General features: G+C 39.3%; 1 protein-coding gene across 3 annotated transcripts in view; it reads right to left on the bottom strand.

Annotated features, from left to right (window-relative positions):
- Positions 1-1,799: 1,799 nt before the first annotated feature.
- Positions 1,800-24,955, bottom strand: part of usp45 (ubiquitin specific peptidase 45) — a 38,920-nt gene continuing 15,764 nt past the window's right edge. For 2 of the 3 annotated variants that reach the window (XM_088014321.1, XM_088014322.1), the window contains exons 7-18: positions 23,630-23,725; positions 23,236-23,366; positions 14,347-14,434; positions 11,327-11,408; positions 10,922-11,013; positions 9,264-9,320; positions 9,008-9,139; positions 7,431-8,103; positions 6,730-6,827; positions 6,507-6,593; positions 5,709-5,853; positions 1,800-4,162 (exon numbers count right to left, since the gene is read on the bottom strand). In XM_088014321.1, the coding sequence (XP_087870447.1) occupies positions 4,032-4,162; positions 5,709-5,853; positions 6,507-6,593; positions 6,730-6,827; positions 7,431-8,103; positions 9,008-9,139; positions 9,264-9,320; positions 10,922-11,013; positions 11,327-11,408; positions 14,347-14,434; positions 23,236-23,366; positions 23,630-23,725 (1,812 nt within the window). In that variant the 3' untranslated portion in view covers positions 1,800-4,031. Of the gene's footprint in view, positions 4,163-5,708; positions 5,854-6,506; positions 6,594-6,729; positions 6,828-7,430; positions 8,104-9,007; positions 9,140-9,263; positions 9,321-10,921; positions 11,014-11,326; positions 11,409-14,346; positions 14,435-23,235; positions 23,367-23,629; positions 23,726-24,955 lie in introns of those variants that run through there. The other variant, XR_015765742.1, reaches the window with a different exon arrangement.

The raw sequence follows: 24,955 nt of genomic DNA, 5'->3' as shown, positions 1-24,955 counted from the left end.
TAACATAAATTATCCAAATCTGATATCTGAATTAAACCAAAGCAGTGACGGGCAAAAAAGCTTTTATTGAATTTGCTTATAACTTCATGTTATTTAACTCAATGATCAGCTTAATTAGTTTTCATGCTTTCATAAATCAAGTGAAAGTTACACACAAGTATAAAACAGAATACAATAAGCCCAAAAATACATGTATAATTACATCATACATAAAAATAACCTGACACTGTGAAATATGTTACATTTTTTAATCTCTTCCTCCCGCTTCTTGTCTTGTAAATAAACACTGTGATTTTCACACTGTTGTGAGACTTTTCTTTAGCATTGATGACTGTGAAATATGAACTTAATCTTTAAGTGCATACATTTGTTCAATTTTTACTCTTCAGAAACCAACAAAATGTGTGTTTTTGCACTGAGGCACAATACTCTATTGTAATGACATCAGATTATGCAGCATATCTTCTTCAATCCAAACATTACATACTTATTACATAAAAACATGCCACCATGATTTCTTTAACAATATTATTTTCTGGACAGAGCAAATGACCTGAACACATTCTTCAACAGGCGCAGTCCAGGAACAAGCTCATCAATCATCATCCTCTCCTGTCACCAGCCAGATCCTCCTCTGACCCACAGCTTTCTTGTCAAACCTCAGATGTCAAACCCCCTCTAAATTCTGAGTTGTTTTTTTAATTTTTTTTGGGCCACTGATTTATTTATTTATTTACTTTTTTTCCCTCTGAATTCTGAGATCTTTCTTTTCTGAGCTACTGAAAAAAAAATTCTGACTTTTTTTTTTTTTACCAGTGGCCCTAATCCTCTTCGAGATATGGTGACAGATTGAACAAGTAAAGAAAATATGAAAATTACCTATATATATTTATTTTTTCTTCATACAAAAGTTATATGTTGTAACTTTAATCTACACTAAATGTATCACACAAGTATTATTCAGCAGTCTTAAAATAATCACTTGCCAACCTTTGATAAAGGACTTTTGCAGGTGTTGTCCGATGCTATCTTGAGCTGTGTTCGTGGTGAACGGCACCCCGAGAAGAACAAAGCCCCAGGCACGTGCAGTCCAAGCGTGTCGACGTTAGCATGAGAAAATGTGTTGAGTGCTGGGCGCCTGCGTCTGCCGAGGTGAGGCCGACAGTGACAGCAGATTGCATGGTGAAGAAGACAATTTTAACCTCCACTGCTGGTAAGGCAGCACTCCAGCAGCACCTTATTACTTTCATCCCAGTGTCTCACAAAATGTTGGGGGGTGGGCAGAGGAGGGGGAGAAGAAGGCACATTTCATTAAGTGAGATTAAATCACGTCAAACGCCTCGGCATCATCTCCTCCAGCTAGATGCCCTCCTGCCCTCTTAAAAAAAAGACAAAAACACATTTCAGGAGGGATTTGCCGTTTTCGTTGGTGGCCGCGTGACAACCGGTCCCAATGTTCCAGCTGTGTGACAGGCATGTCACCGCGCGCGACGAGTCAAGAGGACACGCGGGACGATGCTTTTCGACGTTGCCCTTTTCATGATTCCACACCCACCTCCTCTTCACCAGCTCGCGACATGTTCCGAAGCAGTGCTGCTTTGCACCCGTCATGGCCGGGAACAGGCCACGATGGGCTGGATGCGGCTCGGCGGGATGCGCACTGACAGCCCGGACAGAAAAAAAAAAAGGTATGACAGCAGTTTCAAAGTAGGAAACATAAAATCTGTCTTGATTTCTCTTTAGCTAGCACTGTTCCACAAAATGATGGAATGTGAAAAACGAAGGAGTCCTGCAGACTGTACAGTTCATAAATCAGATTTATTTCGATACAATGTGTGTTATTACTCATTCCAAAACGTTTTTTGAAGCGTTACAGAATTTCAATTTTTCTTACTTTCATTTCCAGGGGGAGGGGGAATCTTTCACACCCAAAGCACCATGAGTTTTTTAACTCTCTCTTTTATACAAATACCACTTTGTACTGTTTCTGCCGACAGAAATCTCTATACTGTACATAAATAAAACACACATGTCCCTGTTTAAATTACACTCTGCAAATATTTTATTATCATCACACACGTTTGTTAATATGAAGGCAGAGGCACTGAATTCATCCTTTTTTCGTTTGTTTTTTTAAACTCCAGGTTGTGACCCGATAGTCTGATCGCTCTTTATACATTTGTGGCAAATGATTGGCGAGCAAAGCGAGAACAAAAAAGTATTCTGATGCCAAAATTAGGCAATACATTCATTTTCCCCCAAACCAGCCTTCACTGATTTCTTCAAATTGATATGAAGAATGTTTAATTTTGCTCTCATCCCTGTGACATGGAGGAAGATTACATCTGCTGCTCTGTAAAACACATTCTTGTGTGCTTTTAGTTTACAGCAGGATCCACACCCGACGAAGGCAGATGAGGTACCGTTGATTTCACAAACGTCGTCCATGTTTGCTTGAGCAATGCTGCTGAACTGGTGACCTCACAATAGTATGCATAAATAAAGTACAACTCGCCTCTGTTTGGCAAAACCTGTCTTTGGCAAACTCGATCACAGAAAGTCTGATATTTGTACATTCCAATAAAATAAAAAGCAAATAGGCTTACAGAGTGATATGTGCTTAAAAGGTGCCATGTGTAGCAGTTCTCATCAGTGTTCGCCGACAGCTGTTTGTAGTGGTAAACGGGCGAAACTATTAATGAAAATATTAGTTTTTAGCAATATTAGTGGGTTTCTCAATATTACCAATGCAAGAACTTCTTACATTTATACTTGATATGTTTCTGTCTCATAATGAATTGTCTTGTCTTTGCTGTACAGCAGAAAGTAGAAAAATAGATGTAAAAGACATCAAGAAATGAGGAGTCGTCGGACCTTAGACTCGACCAATCGGTAATCAGATGGTGATAAGCAATAGCCCCACACCCGAGTGTTACCAGGTTGCACTAATTAAAAACAAACTTCAGTACAGAAGTTGTTTCAGAGGGAAGCAGACTTAACATTATTATTTCTTTTTTCCTCTTATTTGTTTCCCCGCTGATGAAACATGTAATGACTCAATGTGAGGTTTTTCTTCGCAAGGCGGGACGAACACAGCCACACACATACCTCTAGTCAACATAAATCATATTTTAAAATAAAAATGAGGTAAAATTGCTGATTTGTTTTGAATTCTTCAAAACATAAACTGAAGACTATTAGCTTAACGAAAATACATTTTTTTGCCATTTTAACAGCATTACTGAACGACAAACAAAATTGGACCCTGTGTTCTTTTTACAATAACTCTTTAATAAATGCCATAATAACCCACAGTGACCTTGAAATTTTTAGGGCAGCAGCAGCTAATCTCATACCAGACGACAGCGCCACAAAAACAGTTGGCGATTCTCCTCTCGCAAGTGCATGATGGGATACAAGCGTTAAAGGAGCTGCAGATGAACAGAACTTCAAAGAGCAACTTGGCAACATTATCGTGTAATTCAGACTAGCATAAACATGGAGACAATATAGACGAAATATATTGATATATTTACTGTAACCACCCAAACTGATAGACATAGCACCTTTCAGCTACATTCATTTGTCTTTCGCTCTTTCATTCTGACACACAATGTATCGACATCAACAAGTCAGTGCAGACTGCGGTTAGGCATGCATTGATTCTGCTAGTTCGTTACGGTAGCAAACTCCATCATGCGTTTTATACCTTCAGCAAGGTACTCAGACTGAGATTAATTAGAAATACTAACCAGCTCCAAAGTCTTTCTCCTAAGCTCGCTCCCAGAAGACGGGGGTTTGAATTCAGGATCTGAAATGAAATTCTAGGTAAAATCCAGATGATATCGACATTTACTTTTTCTCCTATTCCTTGCATATCCTTTGTGTGTTTGAAAATGTCTGTTCAAGGAGATAAATGCTTCCCTTTTTCTTTCTTCTCTTCCTGTATTCGAACTGCATGAGGAGCTGTATTGAGTTTTTTTTTTTTAAATACCAAAAATATATCAAAAGAAGTAGAGCGATGCGGAGGATCACAGCATTTCCTCGTAGAAGAGCAGGTATGCCTGAGAGCTGAGTACTCTGGACTCGGGTACAGTCTGAACGGTGGTGTCGCTGACGTACACCCACTGGCCCTGGGAGCTGCCGCCGGCCTCCTTTGCACCTGAAAACATGGAAATCGTCAGCATCATAAAGGAGCGAGGCTCCTCTCTATAAGGAGGTACTCGGAAAATATCTGGAGATCACGACAAAAACAAGCAAGAATTTTATTTTTTTTTGTACATTAAACATTCAGTAAATTAAAATTAAGACCTTTTAGTGATCACTTTGATTTAAATTCAACAGAAAAAGTATTCATAGTTAGACTGCATTTGATTTTTGTGTTCAACTGAAATGTTTCAGATCAATAAACTGCAGATTTAAGTGACAATTATATTTATTAAAGGTCATTAGATCCGTCCTGCACTGCAAAAACACAAATTCTTACCAAGGATCTTTGTCTAGTTTCTAGTGGAAATATCTTACTACACTTAAAATAAGACAAAACTTGTATACAAGTGATTTTTTTTTTTTACAAAGATAAGTGTAATAAGTGAAAAAATTGTTTTTTAACACATTAAATAATTATTGACTTAAAACAAGCTCATATAAAGAGTAACATCTAAGGCAGTGGATTCCTCACTTGCTTAATTTCAAAAACAGGAAGAGTTCCAAGGAAAGTTAATCTAGAAGAAAGCAACGGCAAAGAAAAACATTTGAATGATTCCCAAGACTTCTGGGAAAATATTCAGAGGACTGACGAGACAAAAGTAGAGCTTTTTTAGAAGGTGTGCAAAAAATCTGGTAGGAAATCAATACAGCACTTCAGAAAAAGAACGTCATATGGAAAGTTAAACATGAAGGTGGTAGTGAGCTTCAGAAGCTCCTCAAGGAGAACGTCTGGTCATCAGGTCCTGACCTCACGTTCTAGTGTGCTTAGCTTATTAAGTAGCATAATAACCCAAAGCACTTCAGTAGTTCCACCTCAGAATGTCTCAAATAAAAACAAAAGCAGTTTTGGATTGGCCTGGTTGACATCTGGAGTTTGCATAATGACTTTAAATGGTTGTTCACACTCAAAAGCCTGGTAATGTGATGGAACTAAAAAGAACAGTGGAGCAAAGGTCTTTCAAACGCATCCTTCTATACAAAGTGAAGCAATCCCGATTGTTAAACCTCCTTTGAAATGAACTACTTGAAGGCAACCTTTTATTTTACCCAAAAAAGAGACACAGTGTAAATATTACAGTCAATCATCCGTGGCCTTGAGATTGTTTTAAAGTTTGCGGATGCCACCTCGGCTCTGTTTGAGTTTCCAGCCTTTGATGGTTTGACCTGACACACAAAGCACAATTTAAATGCCAGTTTTCCCGGCACTTCAGAAAGTGGCGCTCGCATTGACGGCGTAGTTTTAAAATTCAAAGGAAAGCAGCTGGAGCGGAGAGAAGAACAAACTGTGACAGATGAGCTTTTATTAGCAGCTCTTATGGTTGAACAAAGAAGACATCATGTTATTCTAAGGATGCCTGCTTCCTTCGGGTTTCCATGACCTTTCCCAATACGCGCAGTTTTCGTTGAGTGAAAATGGACAAATATAAATTAAAAAAAGATGCCACTTTCACTCGGTTTCCACAGAACAATGCCAGATTGTAAAGAAGCTGACCCCTGACCTGACAGGTTCTTGTGGCGCTGCTCCGTTCTCCTCTGAGGGGCTCGCACTTTGACGTAGGCAGTGTAGTGGCCGCCCCGCATCGAGCCGCTGTGTTCCACGATCCCATACAGGCTGTAGAGGACGCGCTCGCCGGCAGCCAGGTTCTGAAACCACACAGGGACAGAAAGAAAGAAAGACAAAAACTGAGCAAAAGTCTAAATTGAATTCTGAGCAAAGACATTAGATTTACAGATGAAGACTCAAGACTTAGTTTATCGTTGCACAAAGACGCCACAGTGAAATTGGCAACGAAATGACAGATTCTCGTGGCGCTAGAGACTGGAATAATGTCGTGTTAATTTATTAAAGGAATGTTTATATGGTTGAAACCTAACCAGGAATTTTACATAAAAATAAAGTCACCATACAGTGAGTGACCATACTAAGAGTCAAGGCCATACTGTGAAAAAATGTTAAAAAATCATGAGAAATCATACAATTACAAGAATAAAGTTATAAAATCATGACAATAAAGTCATAATATTTCACGAATAAAGTCGGAATATTTTGACTTTATTCTCATATTATTCTCATAATTTTTTATTTAATTATTTTTTTAGAGTGGCTTTCACAGCCTGCCATGTTATTTACTAAGTTACTAGTTTGTTTTTTGGTGACTAAATACATCTAAAGTGAGTTTGACTTATTTGATATAAAGATTTGCTTGGTAGATTCAAACAAATACAAAATAATTGATGTTTCCCCAATTAAAGATGAGTAATAAGTGAATTTTTGAGATATGGAAATATGATGCTACCTTGCAGGACGCAGAGCAGAAGGGAGCCAGATCCAGGATGAGAGGAAAGTCGACATGACGGTTCACTTTCCTGAGGTTCATCCCTGCCTTTACACACACGCACGCGCACACACACACACACACACACACACACACACACACACACACACACACAAATACAGAATTAAGCTATATGTACTACATTTCAACACCAATGGCCGTTGCTGAGCAGGAGGCGTCCTACCTGGTGGAAGCGTTTCAGATGCAGCGTGATGACAGGAGGCAGCAAGGATATTAGCATCTGTTTCCTGGCACTGGTGTAAATCTTCTCCATCTTTTTATCTGTGGAAATATTATGTGTTAGGAGAGCCTGAAGTTAAGTGTGAAACGTGGAGGTTGAAATCTTCATCTGCAGTGATTATAATCCTGTTTCAGAGTGTAATCTCTGTTAAAGAATCACAGTTCAGGGCTGCAGACCACAGGATTAACCATCCTACTGATGATATCACAGATCTACTCTTACTTCACTGCAAAAACAAAAAATCTTACTGACTTTATAGTGCAAATATCTCAGTAACTGTGAAATGAGACAAAACTAACCCATAAGTAACTTTTCAGCAAGATGTGAGAGCTTATTTTAAATAATTCCTTAATGTTGATGAAAAAAATACTTGTTCCACTGGCAGATTTTTTAAAGACATGGGACAAATGTCTTGTTATATGTAAAATAATTTGCCAATGGAACTAGAATGTTTTAATCAATATTAAGGAATTATTGACATAAAACAATAGCTGACAAGCTACAGTTGAGTTAATTTTGTCTCATTTCACGTGTATTAAGATATTCTCTCTAGAAACTAGACCAAAAGTACTCGGTGAGATTTTATTGTTTTTGCAGAGCTATGATCACAGAGCCACTCGGGCGTGCCGGGCGTTGGGTCTCACCTGCAGCGCCGCTCTTGCGCAGCTGCTTCTGCCGGCGCTCGGTGCAGTTCTCACAGAGCAGCTTGTTGTTGCCCATCAGCAGCTCCACCGACGTGAACTGGTGAAGGCAGGACTGGATGGAGCACTCTTTGGAGGTAGGAGTGTAACTGTGGGACAGGGCCTGGAAAGCCCTCTGGTGGTGGTAGTGGTGGAGCTGGTCTCGGCTCTGGCCGTCCCCCTGCTCCTCATGGGGACAGTGACCCGACGCGGGTGTGTCCCCTGGAGAAGAAGAGAAGCCCAGGTTGACTTTAGAAACCGCGGTGACCAGCTGCTCCACGGCGCCGCCCTGCTTAGCGGAAGCCGACGATGACGCGGGGGAGGAGGAGGCGGCTGTGGGGGACGGGGTGAGGGTGAGGGTGGAGGTGGACGACGGGGTGGAGGCGTGGCCGTGACCGGAGGCGCCGCCTCGCGGTGCCCACTCGTTCTCAGACGCCTCGCTGTCGGCGTCGTTGCTGCTGTCCTGGGCTCCAGAATCTCTCTCGCTGCCGTCTGAAAGGCTGCCCGCCGCCGCCATCTTGCACACAGAGACGCCGCGTGCCGAGCCGCCAGCGATCGCCTCCTCTTCGGCCCGCTCGGCACAGCAGGCCGCTCCCTTCTCCTCCATGGAGCTGGACAGTCGTCTGTTGAGTTGCTTCTGGAAGAGAAGAAACAAAATGTGAGTCAGGGCCTTTCACAAATTTGACCATTTTATAAAATGAGCAGCTGAAACAGCAGAGCAGCTCTTTGTTCAAGATTTGTGCACAAATGAACTGGAACCATTAATAACGCAGAACTGTGAGCTTCATCTCACTTTTAATAGATACTTTAACAACAACAACAACAAAATCATAGAAATGCATGCTAATCACAATTAAAAATGTTTCTGAAACATGATGTGATTCTCAGGACATTTGTTTTTGTATATAAAAAATAAAAAAAAAGATGCAGGGTGAATAAAAATAGACATTTTTCCAAAGGTGAAAGTAATTAGCTCTTAGCTTTAATTACTTGTGGACAATTTTGATGTGAACATTTCATACTTTATAGATTGTAGCAATCTCAGTCCTGGACTAAGCAAGTTAAGCTAGTAAGTTGAGTAAATAAGTAAAGTAAGTAAGTAATTATACTACGTAAGTAAGGTAAGTAATTAAAGTAAATAAAGTTAATTAATTAATTAATTAATTAAAGAAAGAAATATTGAAAGAAAAGAAGAAGGGAAGAAAGAAAAGAATGGGTGGATGGGTAGATAGAAATATTTGGAAATAATAGTATGTTTTCATCATGAGTGTCCTTGTACAAAATTATTTATTATGTACAAGGAAATAATTATTGACTCAAACTCCACACTTTTCTATGCAGCTTAGAAAAAGCTTACCGTTTCAAGCAACCAAATTTTAATAGACACAGAGCCAGTTTGCTAAAAACAACGTGTGAATCTACACTAAAAAAAGATACTCAATAATTGTGACTTAGTGCTGGAGGTAATGCATTTAAAAAAGGACTAAATTTGATGTCCTGACTGGAGGACAGCAGGAAGCAGGTTGCGTCGGCGGCCTCACCGGTCCGCTGGGCTTCCTGGAGTTCTTGTTGACAGAGTGCGCTGCTGAAAGAACCTGCTCACTGTGGGCTGCATGGCTGTCCTGCTCCCGGCTGCCCTTCCCCAGGCGACCCGGGTTGGACGGTTTTGATATCTGAGGAGATGGGGTAAGGGTAAACAAAAAATAAATTAAGGAAAACTGTCAATATTATATTAAAAGCAAGTATAAGAACGACTTTCAATTCCACTGGCGTTGAACACGAATCAAAACGACTCACCCTCTCCTCTATGATTGGCAGAGAGATGTCTATGAAGGCTTCCTTTACTGTTGAGATCTGGAAAAGAAATGACACAAAAGCTCAATACGTGAACATAAAAACATGTCTGCATATGTTCATTAAGTTCTTGATTCAGAAAATGTCCACAAAATAATAATAATAAAAAAGATAAGCTTTTCATGAGATAAGAAAAACGCTAGTTTAACAGATGAGCTCACATTCCTCTGATACATGGTCAATGTGGGTTTTATCATGGTGAGATGGGCAAATCACCTCAAACCATGACACTTCCACCACCGTGCTTCACAGCTGGAACGAGGTTATTTATTTTTAGAGTCATATGTTCAAAGAGTATCATCTAGAAGTCTTGGTTTTTGTCGGTCTCTATCCTTTATCCTGGCCTTTGTGTTTTTATTACAAAAATAAAAGTTGTGCAGTCTCTTTCTGGACAACTTCAAAACTGGTGGCCACTTAACAGGAACTAGGATCTCTGGCTGTTTGGAAATATCTACCACTTCTACACCAGTTTCTGTACGGTGGAATTGATGATTTGATTTTTTTAAAGGTTATTTTGCTCTTTTTATTGATCATTATAACATATCCATGGTTCAAATAGGTAAAAAAAAAAGAAAAAAAAAAGAACCTTCAAACTGCTGAGTAGTGCTGCCGTGATGATTTATATATAATGTAATGTGCTTTATTTAAATGTCTGATTTTATCCATTTCAAATAGAAATACATGTAGATGTCTCTAAATTTATTTCTCCCTCTTTTACCAAACTTTTGAATAAGTTTTATAATGTTTTCCAGACTATACGTTGCTCTGGAATAAGAGTCACATTAATCAAGAGATGTGACAAGAAAAAGAGGAAAAAGAACAAAACATATACAAGTCACAGGAGCAGCTAAATAATGACAAAAAGAGTGACTTATAGTCCAGAAAATATGGCATGTTCAAATATTTTAGAAAAACAAAGGCTCTTTGTTCCACATGAGTGTAGCTCCACATGGGCTCAAACTTCAGCTGCAGACTTTGCACCCATTTAAGTGAAGAAGCTGCAGCATCTCTTGTTTTTTTTTCTTCTCTCTCTCCAGCTGCACACCTGGCGCTCTCTTCCTGTAGGCATCCTCTTCTATTTTTCATGGTGGCATTCGTTTTCTTAAACAGCCTCTTACAGTAAGTGCCTGCTGTAAACAGTTGGTGTTGGAGCTGGTCATTGAAGTGCTCTTTGTTTCTTCCCCCATCAACACCTCCTGTCTTTTTTTTTTTCCCTCTGACTTTTTATTCTATTATATCATCGACATTTGTTCCGTACATAACTAACTTAGAAACACTTAATGGCTACCACACCTTGTAAAGAAGATGATTACTTATTTTTTTGGTTGTTTTTTTTTAAGCTCTCTTGACTTCAAGTAAAAAAAAACAACAAATATTCACCACAAATGAGGCTAATGAGGAATGCCTTTGCAGCTGGAAATCTAATAGTCCTCCTTAGCAACCACTTAACACTAAACAATAAAGAGAAGGAAGAAGTTCACGACAAATTAAATAGCTGCTTCAGTCCTACATGGTGGCTGAATCCAGCACAACACGCGAAACTAAGCTGCTTCATCGCCCATTTATTCTTTTTTTTTTTTTTCCCTGCCACATGCACTTACATGCTCGCACTCTTCACACATTATGGTGTTGGTAAGCTCGCCTACGAAGATCCGGTCGACAAAGGTCATCTTCACACCTTCTTTTCCATATGCTGATGAAAAAACAAACGTTTTTAGTTATGTTTCCCAGCATTTGTAATGCTAATAAAATGCTTTAGCTTAGCGCAGATCAATGTTCAGACACATAATAATTTAAACCTGCTTAAAAAAAAGAGACAATTTACAAAATTAAGATGGGTTACAAAAACATCAGAAAATAAGACAAAAAAAAACCACCAGTGAAACAGTGTTTGTGCATCTATTTTTTTTAACTATCTTCTGATTTGACTTGTGACTGCATTTTCATTTACCACCACCAGGTGGAACTATTGGTCTTGGACATCTTTTTAGTGCCGTTTGTTCAACCTTTGACTTGGCGTTTGGTCTCCTCATCTGCCGTCTTCTCTGTTGGATTGTTGAATGCCTTTAAAATGGCCGCTTTCACTCTCTGCAAGCAAAAAAAAAAAAAATCACAAACAGTGACAGTTAAACTTTAAAATACTGTTCAGAAATATAAACAAAGTGTAAAACTAAACATTTTTCATCCATGATGATATGTGGGTGGTTTGGGTTAAAGTATTCATTATTATTATACAAATTAGTGAGATATCAGAATCTAGCCTGCAGCTGAGTTTGACAGGTATACCCATTATAGGCATCATTAGTGTAAAATAATTATTGTGCTTGTCTACAACTGTTACCATGTAAATCTCATAATGAACTGTGTATAAATATATATGTGTGTGCGTGCGTGTGTGTGTGTAGGTTTTAGGTAGGACCCCCTTCATTGAAGGTGACATGGTCAGTGAGTGTGTTGGTGAGAGAGTTGTGAAGAGGCACAGCCACTGTAAAGGACCAATCAATAGATAATTGGCTGTGGTCTATGTCTGAGTCATGACCAATCAGCCCCACCGACCCCCATTGTCCCGGGACCCACGCACAGAACTGGCTATTTAGGTCAAAAAGCCCCCGCTAATCCCACCAAAGTCAAACCAGGCTGTGGCTCGCCTACTAATTAATTACCAGTAACCCCCTTCCCTGCGATTCCTTTCCCTCCCAAAAATAAGAGTGCACTGTCCCGGAGACGATAGGAGGGGAGGGGTGGGGGCCGTCGGACTGGTACATGGAAGCCAACATGAAGATGGAGGCGAAGAAGCGCCGGACGAGAGAAATATTCCCCATCTCGGTTAATTGCCGATAATGGCTTGGGCCTGAATTAGCATATTCATATCGCTGATCCTAATGGGCGATCAACACAAACACTTGGGGCTACTTGAAGCTTTGTGACCTCCTAGTGGGAAAAGCACCGGTCTCTTCCTGACCCACGGCCAAGGAAAGCACGGGTCGGTCCGTCGTTTGAGTTGCGGTTCTATTTAATTCTTTCTTTGATTATTAAGACGGATTCATTTCAAACTGTGGTTAAAATTTGATGTTGGCACGCAAAAGCGACCAAAGCCACTTTGATTGTCTTCTATTGTCCACTCAGTCATTAGAAAGGAAACTGGGATAATCTGTGCGTTCAATTAAAAATATTCCACAATTTGGGGTTTACAATGCCACTGTATCTTTGCTGTAAAAATGAGTTTCTGAGTGGATGAATAGAGGTGCCCCCCCCACACCCTCCTTTCTGCTTCCTTGATTGGATTGGCGGTGATTGTGTGTGTGTGTGTGTGTGTGTGTGTGTGTGTGTGTGTGTGTGTGTGTGTGTGTGTGCTGGAGGGGGCTCTGGGTGACCCTCGAGCACAATGGAACGGCCCTGGAGCTCATTCAGCAGCTGTGGGTTTCCCAAGATCACACAATGATGCCGGTAGTGCCACTTGCAAGCCCCCTAAGTGGCACAACTGATGGCGTTCACAAGTTTGAATGGGAGCAGAGGGAGCCCAGCCTGTGGCTCCTCCTGGGCCTGAGGCTGACTACTAAATACACCCGCTAACTTCTCCTCCTTGGTTCACGTAGGCACTGGTGGGCCCCTTCCAAAGAGATGCTGTGGGGTCTCCTAATTGCCCTGTGGAGGGGTTGAGGGAAGGGGGGGACCGCTGTGTTTGCCAAGAAAAAACCCCACCAGGATTTCTGCAGGTTTCACCAACTCAAATATGAGGTTTTTAAAAACCATTATGAATGAAATTTAAGACTTGTATCATGACAGAAATGTACAAATGAAAATAGTATGTTTTATGTAATGGTAGTGTCAAGCTTTTTTTGCACAGAATGAATGTTGCATAATATGGGTTGGCAACATAAGTCAGTCAAAGGCAAAGATAAACACCATCTTGCCAACAGGTGTTAAATTTATACTTACCCATTATGGATGCAAAAAGCTAGCAAGCACACTATCAAGGGTGTGTTAGCAAGTTGGTTAGCGATAGCCTCAACCACCTCGAGTCAAAACATAATGAAAATGTCTGCATACGACTCAAACATTTGTCTGACAGAGAAGTCCCACAAGAAAAATACAAAATAATCCTGCCACCACAAAATTTAAGACCTCTCATTAGCATGTTTAAGATCAACTTACATTTTTTCTAATGAATTTAAGGTATTTTAAGATATTTTCCAGTGATTCTCTATTCTGTCTTCATGGTCTACTTCAAGGAAATGTTATTTTATTAACATTAACAAAGATCTTAAGAGACAGAGGTCACAGCGTAACCTGCAGGCTTCTTACAATGTGCACAGTCTGACAGGTTTGCACTGATCCCACATGCATTTTACAAGCTTTTTTTGTGTAGTTTCGGGAACTGATGGTCTGACGGGACACCACCCCCTGAATCCCCTCTGTCTGACTGTGACATTTACCACGCTCCTCCTGAGCATCATGCTAATACTGCGGGACGATTATTAACGCCTTACTTTCAGATACATGAATTTATCTAAAAGTGAGTGAGTAAATAAGAAAGAATCAATTAATCAGATTAATAAATTCTTGAAATAATTGTCACTAATTTAGTAATCAATTAATCGTTAATTTTTTAAAATATTTACTAATTGGTTAATCCAAAAATAATCAACAGATCAACCCTACACTGTTGATAAGTCAAGCAAAAAGGGCTGAGCTTTTCACGTTGATGTTAGAAGTATTTATTTTGGGTGCAGATGCGCCCTTTGCTGCAAATTATTAAGCATCCAATGAAGGAATGGTGCAGTTGCATTTTAGGCACTACACCATGAAAATGTTCATTTTCTTATTTATGTGTTATTGTGATTTTTAATGAATTTCTACTATTGTAAGGTCAAACTAAAAAATCTGCAGAACAAGACAATTTTTCATTCCATTAATCATCAAAAATAACCGATAGTTGCCATCCTAAGACCTTACCAAACCTTGAATGAACTTAGCAAAAGATTCCTTGTAAAATGGATTCTGAATTCACAAATTATAAACTTACTTTAGTTTCTTCTACTCTTATGGAATCCAGTAAGTAGTGCAGAAGTTCCTGGCTGTCTTGTTGTTGGTAGCCCTTGAAGCGTGGAGCTCTGCAACAGAACGAAACTATGAGACCAGGTGAAATAATAATAAGAAGAAGCTGAACAGAGAAACAGAAAGTCTGGAAAAGAGACAAAAAAAAAAAAAAAAAACAGTACAGTGAACGGACAGTGTTGGGAGTGAATCTTCAACATTTTACAAAACAAACATATTGGCAGACAACAAAACAAACACCCAATGAAGTCAGAAAGAACTAAATCACACAATGAGCTGAGAAACAAAAGAAACATGAACAAAAGATGAATCTACAATTGGGTTTAGTGAAGGCCTTTTCACATCTTCTCAGTGTTGGATGATATCCTGGCTGGAAGCAGCTCAGATTACTCACACAATGCATGTGTGTTAGGAGAAGACATGACAGACTATCAGGCAAATAAACTTCGATGACGGCTGCATTGTTCCGTTCGGAACCAACTGGCACAGATCTGAGCATAAAAGTGCGAATATTGAACATGTTTATGTAGCCAAGGCAAAAAGAAGCCGCACTTCTCCTTCTATAGTTCTGCAGCTTTATGTATCTGAACATTATCATTTCATGCTTATTTGGCTCCAAAATGACCGAAAACACAAACCAGACTCCAGACAATATTTAGAAAGGAAACTGGTGCTGCTCTTTTTGCTGCCTGCCTTTTTTTTTTTTTTTTTTTTTACATTTGGATTTTCTCCAGGTGCAAAAGTAACCCTTTCTGATGCAGGACATTTTATGAATGTCAGGGGAACATTTCATGCCTGCCTCGACAACCTGCGGTTTCCAGTGATTCTCTATTCTGTCTTCACGGTCTGCTTCAAGGAAATGTTATTTTATTAATCTAGTACGTAATATCTACCTGCAGTAGGTCATTTAGAGTTGTTTTTGCAAGATCAGGGTATAATTTGTCATATTTCATAATAGTCAGGAGTCAAAACAATGATCAGAATAGAAACAGGATGTAATACAAAGTTTTCAGAAAATAATATGCAAATACTGAGCTGTTATTCTCCTGGAAACTCTCCCAAAGAAGCAACACTTTGGTACAGAGAAGCGATTTAACATTTAATATACAAAAAGGTTATTAGAGTATGAGATGTGCGTCGGTTGTTTTATAATTTATCTGAGATTGGTTGGAGCATTTACTATTAAGATTTTCTAGTTTAACGTCTTCCAATTTAATAATTATTCTCACTGTGGAATAAAATGCAAGTTGCTTGAAAATGGCCATATTACCCTTCTGAGATTGACTGGCAGCAACAATTGCTTCTTGAAGGACGCTGTTGAGGTCTTTCCAATTGTTCCCCAAATTAGACCAGTTCATCTCCTTTACTGCAATTAACATAATTACTGGGGTTTTACAGATTTGCTACCATACATTTAATAACACATTTAATTTTGTGAATTCGAACCACTTTACTGTCGATAGGACGCCGGTGTCCTCATCGATTCATTGGCTCACATGCAAGTGTTTTGGGGCTGACAGTTAAGGGGTTTAATAACCCACTTACAATAATAACAAAAATACTTGAATTTACTAAACCACAGAGGTCTTGGAATGAAGACGGCAATAATATAGTAAGGAACTTCTTTCACATTTTATCAACAAAGTCAACCTCCAACAGGGTTATTAATGCTAAAGGAATTAGAGGGGAGGCTCTCCTTGGGTTCCTCCCTGGCTGTCCACGGTGAAGCAGATGTGCGGACAGATGCCAGGGGCAGATGGGCAGCCGAGACTGGAGCCATGGCAACCTGTTGGACCGAGCCAGCCACATAACTAAAGACAGGTTGGTCGGGCCAGCTCGCTGAATAGGAGGAGTATTTATTGATTAGAGATGCCATCAAACAATACCAAGGATGTTTGGATGCCTAACTGCTTTAGCATTACTGGGGTTCAACTTTATTATGTTTTTTAAGTATAAAAAATAGAATTATAGCAACATAAAAAAGAAATCATTAGAATAAAGTGTCAAAATATAAATATCAGCTATTAATAATCAGAATCAGAAGAGAAGTGGTTGAGCAGTGCTACATTGTTTTTAGATGTTTTGGTGAAATAGAACAATTTATTTCATTGCCTGGTAAAATGTATGAACTCTTGAGAAGATTTCAAAATGTTTTTGAGCTCACAAAATGTACAAATTTATAACAAATTGCAGAAAACTGACACATTGTTGGTAATAAGCCTGGAGAAGATTAGGGGGACCTTCAAAATTTAACATGTAGACAAGGTCCCAAAACATTTGGTTGTGCATGAACATTAAGTTTGCTGGTTAACAGATGAAGATATTAACCAGCTAATGGCATACATGTAGTTATTCCAAATTAGAGAACAAAAGAACATAGGAAGTAACGGCTTGGTCTGAAGAAAACTGAAATATACCGCACATTCGAACACGAATACAAAAGTGGAGGTAAAAAAATAAATAAATAGACAAAATAAAAAAAGAAGGAGATGGAACTGGAAATGAAAAGCATTGTTGGGATCAGTGGGAATGAGGAGGTCTGGAAGCTCATCCCAGTGGAGGGAAGCAGAAGGGCCCTGTAGCGCTGCTCTCAATCTGGCCAATGCAAACAGCTGCGGTGCTAACACAATTAATAGCCGGATGAGTTAGTACCAGACACAAGGCCACACAAGCTTCCCCTCCCCAACCATCCACCCAGTCAGAACACATACATGTATGAGCAAAACAGAGGCACACACTTCACACAATACAGTAATCCTCTGCCCACAAATAGCCATATTATACAGAAATACATCAGAATGCGATGAATTGAAACTATAAGCTCAAAACGTGCTGAAAATCTATGTAGCATAAAAATTTGTTTGTATTCAGTGCCACTCTGAAACCGAAAACACAATTTTATTACTTAAATCTTGCATTACACATATCAAATAATGTAAATTAGTGAAAACTGTTTTGCAATGGAAATGCTCAGAAAGGGGTTGGTGACAGAATTTGTCCGGTTTTTATGCAAGGAACAAGAATCTGACTTAATCCCCTCTACACATCAGTGAATGCACCACACCTAGACTTCAACAAGTCTCACAACAACTCTCTCTGGTGTGTATATTGCATGAAATTTACTGAGCATAAAGGAAGTCAAGGGAAGCACAAAAAGTTTTAGGCGCTTCAGGAAAGAAGACTCAATTTTCTATAGAGGCATGCGAGATATTACGTTAGGACAGCACTTGATAAAAGCAAATAACAGGAAGCTCACCGTATTATTCCAAATTTGTTCGTTTTTATCCTTTTGAAAAGTTCAATTCTATCATAGAACTAAAGGAAGTCTTTTTAAAATCACCTAACGTAAAGACCAACTTAATCTACAGAAAATACACAACAATGCTAATTACTAGTAATGCTAACCTTACTAACTGTGCCAAATGTCAATTTATAAAAAGACAGTTTTAAAATACTAACTGCGTTGTCATTTTGTCTTTATTTTGAATGATTAGCGAAGTCTTGTTTAGTAGCAGAGGAAAAATTACTCCACTCTCTCACACAGTGTGACGTCACCTCTGGTCCTAAGATAAATATTGATTGCTTCTGGATAGTAACAATAAATGAGTAAATGACTTAACATCTGTTATCTAGTAAATCACTTTTTTTTTCTAGATATGATGAACTACATTTTAAACAGTTCAAAAATAAAAACAAAGGAGAAAATAAAGTCCGATACATTTCTTCTTGGGTTTTATTCATTGTAGAGCGGTTCATTTCTGGTTTCACATTTAGTGATTCTACTATGTTTTTTTAATGTTTTTATGATGTGAAGCGTTTTAAATGCCCTGTTATTGTAATGAACTCTACAAATAAACATTAATTTCATTTTTGATTTGATCTGTCCCATAACCTAGAAAACTTTATTGCATGTGTATACTTACAGAAGCGACTCTATAACTAAACTTTTTATAGAATTTCACTATGAAAAACGCATTCCTTATGGTTGTTAAATTTGAGTTAGCAGAAAACAGTAATGTATTTTGTGGTTAGACAGAGTTGTTAAAAAAAAACTTAAAGCTGAATAGGTCAACACTGGTTTTCGGCTTATCATAGCTTTATAAAATTGGTGGTCGTTAATAACCCACATAACCTCTGATTGGTGCTTCTCTATTATATATTTTTAATGCGAAGCAATAACACAGTGTAATGTTTCACACATATTTATTCATTTTCAAATAATATTAAAAAGTGTTTTTTACAATTAGTTTTTGGTTCTTTTGCTACATCGTGAATAGCTTAAAATACCAACCATGACAAACCCTCCCCCCAAAAAACACAGTCTTATTTCACGGTTAACACGAACAAATGTATTTAAAAACACTCAAAATCGTCCATATTCTGTTGGGAAGATATGCGCAATCTAACACTTCTCTAATTGAATAGTGTGTGTGAATATCTGCTTCGTTAAAAGTATGTGGCCCGGGATGTGTGCGCTGGCGTTTGTGAGACTCTCATGATGGAATTCATTGTTGTCCTCTGCTATTTCTATCAGGGATGAAAGGCTTCTCACAAAGCTTATTCCTCAAAAATATTTGAATGATGTGGGTATGCAGACTTTAATCCACAATGGAAGAAGAGAGGAGGGAGCCTGCGTACTTTTCACGCTCGCAACACACACACGCAGGCGCACGCCAACACAAAACATGTCCAGTGGCTATCCTGAAATTGAATCAGCCCTTGAAAGAAGCAGGTGTAGATTGATATCTGTATGGATAATTCTGTTCAGCTAACATATTGGTGACGCGTGGAGTGTATATCCAGGTACAGAAATATACTGAAAGTAGTACTAAAAAATGTAAATGTTGCTTTGGACTGGGAGATTGGTGGAACCCAATATTTGAAACCTTGGCAAGCTCCTATTTTTGTCCTCTCTGTCTCACCATTAGCTACAAGCTAGCTGATGACTAGCTTTGAAGTACGCTGGTTACAAGCTGGGACCGTCCCTGGCACCAGATACAGCGTGGTGCTGACCACACACAGCCTGGCGCCAGTCCAGGCGACGACCGGAGCCCTGCGCTCTGGCAGAAGGACGAGGAAGAAGGCTGTAGGGAACTCAGCTGGTCGAGGTCAAATCCAAGTGAATCCATGCGCAAAAACACACACACACACACACACACACACACACACAAAACCAAGAAGGGCTCTGGCGCACATGAAACACTCAAACAGTCCTCGATTCGGAGCCAGAAAGCATTATTAACCTGCTTGCCATGGCGCACATCGAGAAAGACGCTGAAAGAGACGCGGTAAAAGAAATGTCAGTCCCCCGCAGGTCAAGGGCAAACCCAGCCTCCTTGAAAGGGAAGACCCTGCAGCGGCAGCAGCTCCGGATGGTTGTATTCACAGAGTGCTGCTGTCGCACGGGGTCACCACTATGAAAAAATATGTTCTTGACCCTGAACTTTTTATTTTCAAACTCAAGACCTGAAAGAATGCAGACGAGCCACTCTGTGAAGGAGGCTGATAATAATAAAAAAATAAAATAAAATGGCTTAAGAAAGGAATGAATGCGTACCCAAGCATGGCGATAAACCACAAGGAATCAAAACACATGAATTAATAAGGAATAGTTTGATTTTAAATGAGAAGGAGTAACAGTAGCACACAAAAAGCTGGTATTAGCAGGTGAATCAATCAGGCTATTTGCTTTGGGAACCGCACAGCTCATAACTTGGCCTGCTATTGAATCTTTGCATCCATCTCACCTGATCATGTGGAGGCACCATGATGGATGTCGGACGCAACACGGATTATTGAACAGAGCGACTGCGATAGTTTCCCCAAGTTGATTTTGCTAGTGTAGCCATGGCTTCTACTTGTTCAAGTCGACTTGTTTTGTCTGTGGAAGTAGCTCGCCTAGCTGGGGCTGGAAAGCAGTATCTACACAAGCTGGAAGTAGTTAGCTTAGAAACACAGACCTCTTTCCCTCCTGACATGTTTGTTGATTTGATCAAATCTTCCTGAATCCATGCCGCATGGTTTAATACCGCCATGTCATAAACAATGTTTCCTCTTACGCCAGAGCAGACTTAAAAGCGATGTTAGTTTTTTTTTTTTTTTTTCGTACATGGTGGGCTACATTATTGTGGGGCTTGTTCCTTATGGTTACTTATGTCTTACCTTCTCCATATTGCAATATTTAGTTGTATCTTACTTACTTAGGAAGTATGTAAATGTGAATCTTCTTACCTTGTAAAAAGTGTTCCCTGTAACACTCACATACAAATATTAGAAATTCAGCAGTGATTATGATGGATTTTGGAGAAGGAGGAATTATTCTATCTGGAGCATTAAGTAAAAAAAATTGCTTTCCTTTCAAAAATTTGCAAACACCTTCAAGGATTTCTGCTTAAAAGAATGAAAACGGAGAGCTACAACATGTTTGTAATCTGAAATGGGATTTTACACAGACACATTGTCAAAAACAAAAAATATGCTCACAGTTGGTGTGAAGCAAATTCAGTGATTTGGTTAATATTCATTTGTTTTTCCAGTGCGACTCAATAGGTGCCACTGTTTGAAACTGGGAGGTATCGCCTCTAAATAACAAGGTCACATTGGGGAATTCAATTGAATTTCTGGCACACAATGTCTAGACCTGCATCGCAGAGTACAAATAAAGACTTTGCAGGTTTTCTGGTTCTTTCATGGTGCTTTGTCTGAAAACTTATTAAACTAAGGAATTTTCAAAATTGCCTCAGTTTAGATACATGTACAGAGTTCCAGTGTACAGGTGAAACTATGTTTTTAATCTGTTATTTTTCGATTTTCACACCAAGGAGAAAAATAACTATTTCTCAGTGAATAGTAGAAGATTTGGATTTTTATCTATATGTTATGTTTGGAAGAAAACAGCAATTACTTTACAGTCTGAAATAAAGGGGAAGAATTATGTGTTTTCCAGGCACATAGTATCAATTTATAACACAATCAAGTAACTATGTTACCTTGAGTTGTTAGAAAAATGCTATGTATATAAAATATTAATTAAAGGAAATTTGTTTTTATAATTTAGCACCTTGAAATCGGGCTTCTGGCTCTTTAAGAAACTCCTGCTCTTTCTGAAACTCCGCCTTTAGGAAGTCATCACAACATGGCTTCTCTACTAACCTTTTAACGACATTTTTACCACCATTGTACTGAGAAGAAGAAGGCATAATGAGCTCAGCAGATGTGTAGATCCACCAGGTGTTTGCTAATTGCTGCTGGCTAGTCTGAAGGAACTGAGAGGGGGAGTAGAGGTGAGGTAGAAGCTCAGAAACTTGGAAACTGCAGTTCTGCCTCGAAAATGGCACTAGGTGTTTTGCACAGCTGAATGGTTGCCACAGGAAACTAAATGGTTTCTTAAACCTGCATAAGCGCATCAAAGCAACACTCCAAGTTTGTTTTTGACGAGGGAATAACATTATCACATAATGTAAAGCTCAAAACAGTAAATTTTACATAATACTGCCCCTTTAAAGCAAACATGACGTCTAACTGGGTGATGGGTGCTGAAGCTTGAAACCAAATCTCTCTCTTCACGAATGAATAGATGAGCCCCACCTGAAATTAAGCGAATGAGTGCATAAAGGTGTGGGCATTGTGTGATGTTTGAATGCACAATTGCCTGCATGTGTGTTGCAGCCCGAGATGGTGCCAGGTGAGGTGGCCGACTACGCTCGCAACACAGAAGCACACGGCGGACCGTCTGATGACGGCGAGGTACCAGAATAACCGTCAAAGCCGCACCAGAGACGGACTCGCTCATCCGGCATTAAACGTCCTGGTTACCCACCTGCACTGACAAACAGTGCGAGACCCGCCACATACACACAGATACACATACACACACAGGCAACACTACCCAACCAGTAGTGTGCTGTACTCTCTACAGGAAGTCACTGAACCTGTTCATGAAAGAGAACATTGCTGTTCAGCTCACAGAAGCAAAGTTGTTGGATCTGCCAGTCACACAGTGTGTTGGAGATTAGCCAAAGTTAGCTGCTGATCATTTAATAAGGGGCAGAGTGTGATGACGGTGCACTGCTGGGAGCAGGAGTTACCTGGTTAGTAATGTTCATCACTGTTGAAATGGGAAGAAAGCAGGTGGAAGTAAAGGCTGCTACGGCTGAGAGGGAAAGAGTACGATCCAAATGATTACAACTAGCGGTGTGCCAATCAATTTCCAGATATTTACATGTGAAACCGATTATTTACATTTAAATAGCCACAAAGCTGCTGCATTTCGGTATTTTCTTTTTGCACTACAAGAAAAAATAAATAAAACTCAAGATACCACAGGTTGTTTTGTTAAGTTTGTCCTCAACTACCCTACCTCTAGTTTTGATAAAATGCTCAAAACAGATCTGTAGCTTAAACTGTTGTGCAAGTTTTGTTTTTAAAATTTGAAAGTGTAGCATAGTTTAGTTAGTAGTAGTATGGTCAGCAATGATTTATACCTTTTATTGTCATTTAAGAACACTACTTTGTGTAGTTAAAACTAGTTTGTGTTTCTTTGCGGGTACTGTTGATTCTTTTCCCCCCTAATATATTGAGACATTGAAAGTGTGTTGTGACTGAGAACTTTTAACACCTGACAGCGTCAAAAATCTGTATTGGTCAAAATCCGAATCAGCAGGTCAGGCTTATTAAAGAAAAAAATAATGTACCTTTTTGTTGTTGCATCTCGAAAGCCTCACGTGTTGCAAAGCTCTGAATGTTTCATTTTTTCACATTATTGACCAAAAAAAATAGAAGATGTATCAAGAGAGTTAAGACAGTTGAGGTCAGGAGTGAGAGGCATTAGATGCTGACTTAAAGGGTTACACCGTACTTCTGGCAAAGCTGATTGAAGAGGACCTTTGGGTTGACGGGGCCTTTCCCTGACTCCTTCATGCTCTGTAGGAAGTGAATCATGGCTGCAGTCAGCGGATCAGGGCTGGACAGAACCACAGTCAGATGACTCTGGAGGAGTAAGGAAGTGATAGAGGGAAAATGTCAAGTTATCAGATCAAAAATCTGTCTCTTTAATTGAGCTCCAAGAAGCAAAACACATTGTTTTTATGACTTTAGACACATTTTCAAGCTTCCTTGGCATGTTTTTAACAATGATCATCTCTGTGAGAAAAAATAAAAATCATGAAAATTTTGAATTAGAAAATTAGAAAAGACTAATCGGAGTTTACATTTGTCTCATCAGAGGAAGAATACATGACAGCAGACTGTACCAGATTTGTCTCGACAGGCGGACAGATCTTCAGCTTGTATCCTTTCTCCTTCACTTCCTGAATGAGGTCAATGAGCATGTGCGTCTGCGACAGGTTCTGTTAAACCAAAAAGAAAAACGCTTTGGTGATTTCATTCATCGAAAAACTGGATTCCACTGAATCCATACTATCGTCACACATACAGATGTTCAGCTGTATTAAGACACAACTATTAATTATTAACTTCATGAGCTGTGACCGGTGGCCGCCAGCCGGAAAGATCCCCACAACACCTAATGCTACCAGCAACACCCTTCATTGTGGAAGTCGTTACCGACAGAAGACGACTCAAAGTTAGATATTTAGAGAATCAGAAGTACCGATTTGAAATTAAACTAATTTTGACAGAGGAATGTTTCCAAAATTTCTTACAATTTGCTATTGATTTGCGTCAATTAATGCCTCACTTAGATGAGGTTTTGTCTAATTTCTGAAGAAACAAGCTGACCCGGAACTGACTTGAGAAAATATGAGGAATACTTGCTGCTAGCAATGCTAAACAATCTAATTGCTAAAAAAATTTTAAACTCTAATCATTTTGTTACTTATCAACACTAAAATCCTGTTTATCAGTGAATTCTTCATTTTACACACAAAATGTGATGTTGGCTCTGATTCTATTTACAGCAGGAAGGACCAAATAAATGTTAACAGAGTTAATTGTATTTCCTGACGAAAAAATTTAATCTGTTAAAATTGGTGAGAGCGTCACAAAAATGTAAAGTTGTAAATTGGCCACAAACCTCTGATGGTTGCATCGCTGGTTTATGACGGCGAAGATTACTTGTGAGATCCTAAAAAGCTGTATGTAACACCTGTGCCAATTGCTATGTCCATTTTTGCAGCATTTGGAAATTCAGGTGAGCTTATTATTCTGAAAGAGGCTTTCAAAAAAAGGCTTTCAGAAAGTTATTTATGATCCACGGTGTTTCTCCACAGAGAAGGAACCTTGGTGAGGAGTTGGCCTGAAACAATGGCTGCTGCTTCACATTATAGAGGCACTTTTTTTTTTCCTCCTCTGCCTTTCAATGGTTATTTGTTTTGTCAAATACTGCCAATAAACACTGTTGCTATGGAAAACACACAATAAAGCTAGGACTGTGAATGCAGACACTGCTCATCCTCTGACAATTATGTGTTTTCACTGAAAAAGATTGCAATTTTCAAGGGGACAATACAAACAAGGCAGAGAGAGAGACAGAGAGAGGGAGAGGGAGAAGCATGCAAAGCGCGCTCGCTCGAATTTCAATCAACGGCCGAGACCCTGAGGGTGATTAACAAAATGGC

This window comes from Poecilia mexicana, unplaced genomic scaffold (assembly GCF_051168715.1).
Source record: "Poecilia mexicana isolate PSO_F unplaced genomic scaffold, ASM5116871v1 scaffold_16, whole genome shotgun sequence".
Lineage (NCBI taxonomy): Eukaryota > Metazoa > Chordata > Actinopteri > Cyprinodontiformes > Poeciliidae > Poecilia > Poecilia mexicana.
Note: the sequence above shows the minus strand (reverse complement) of the source record. Positions and strands in the feature narration are given on the sequence as shown.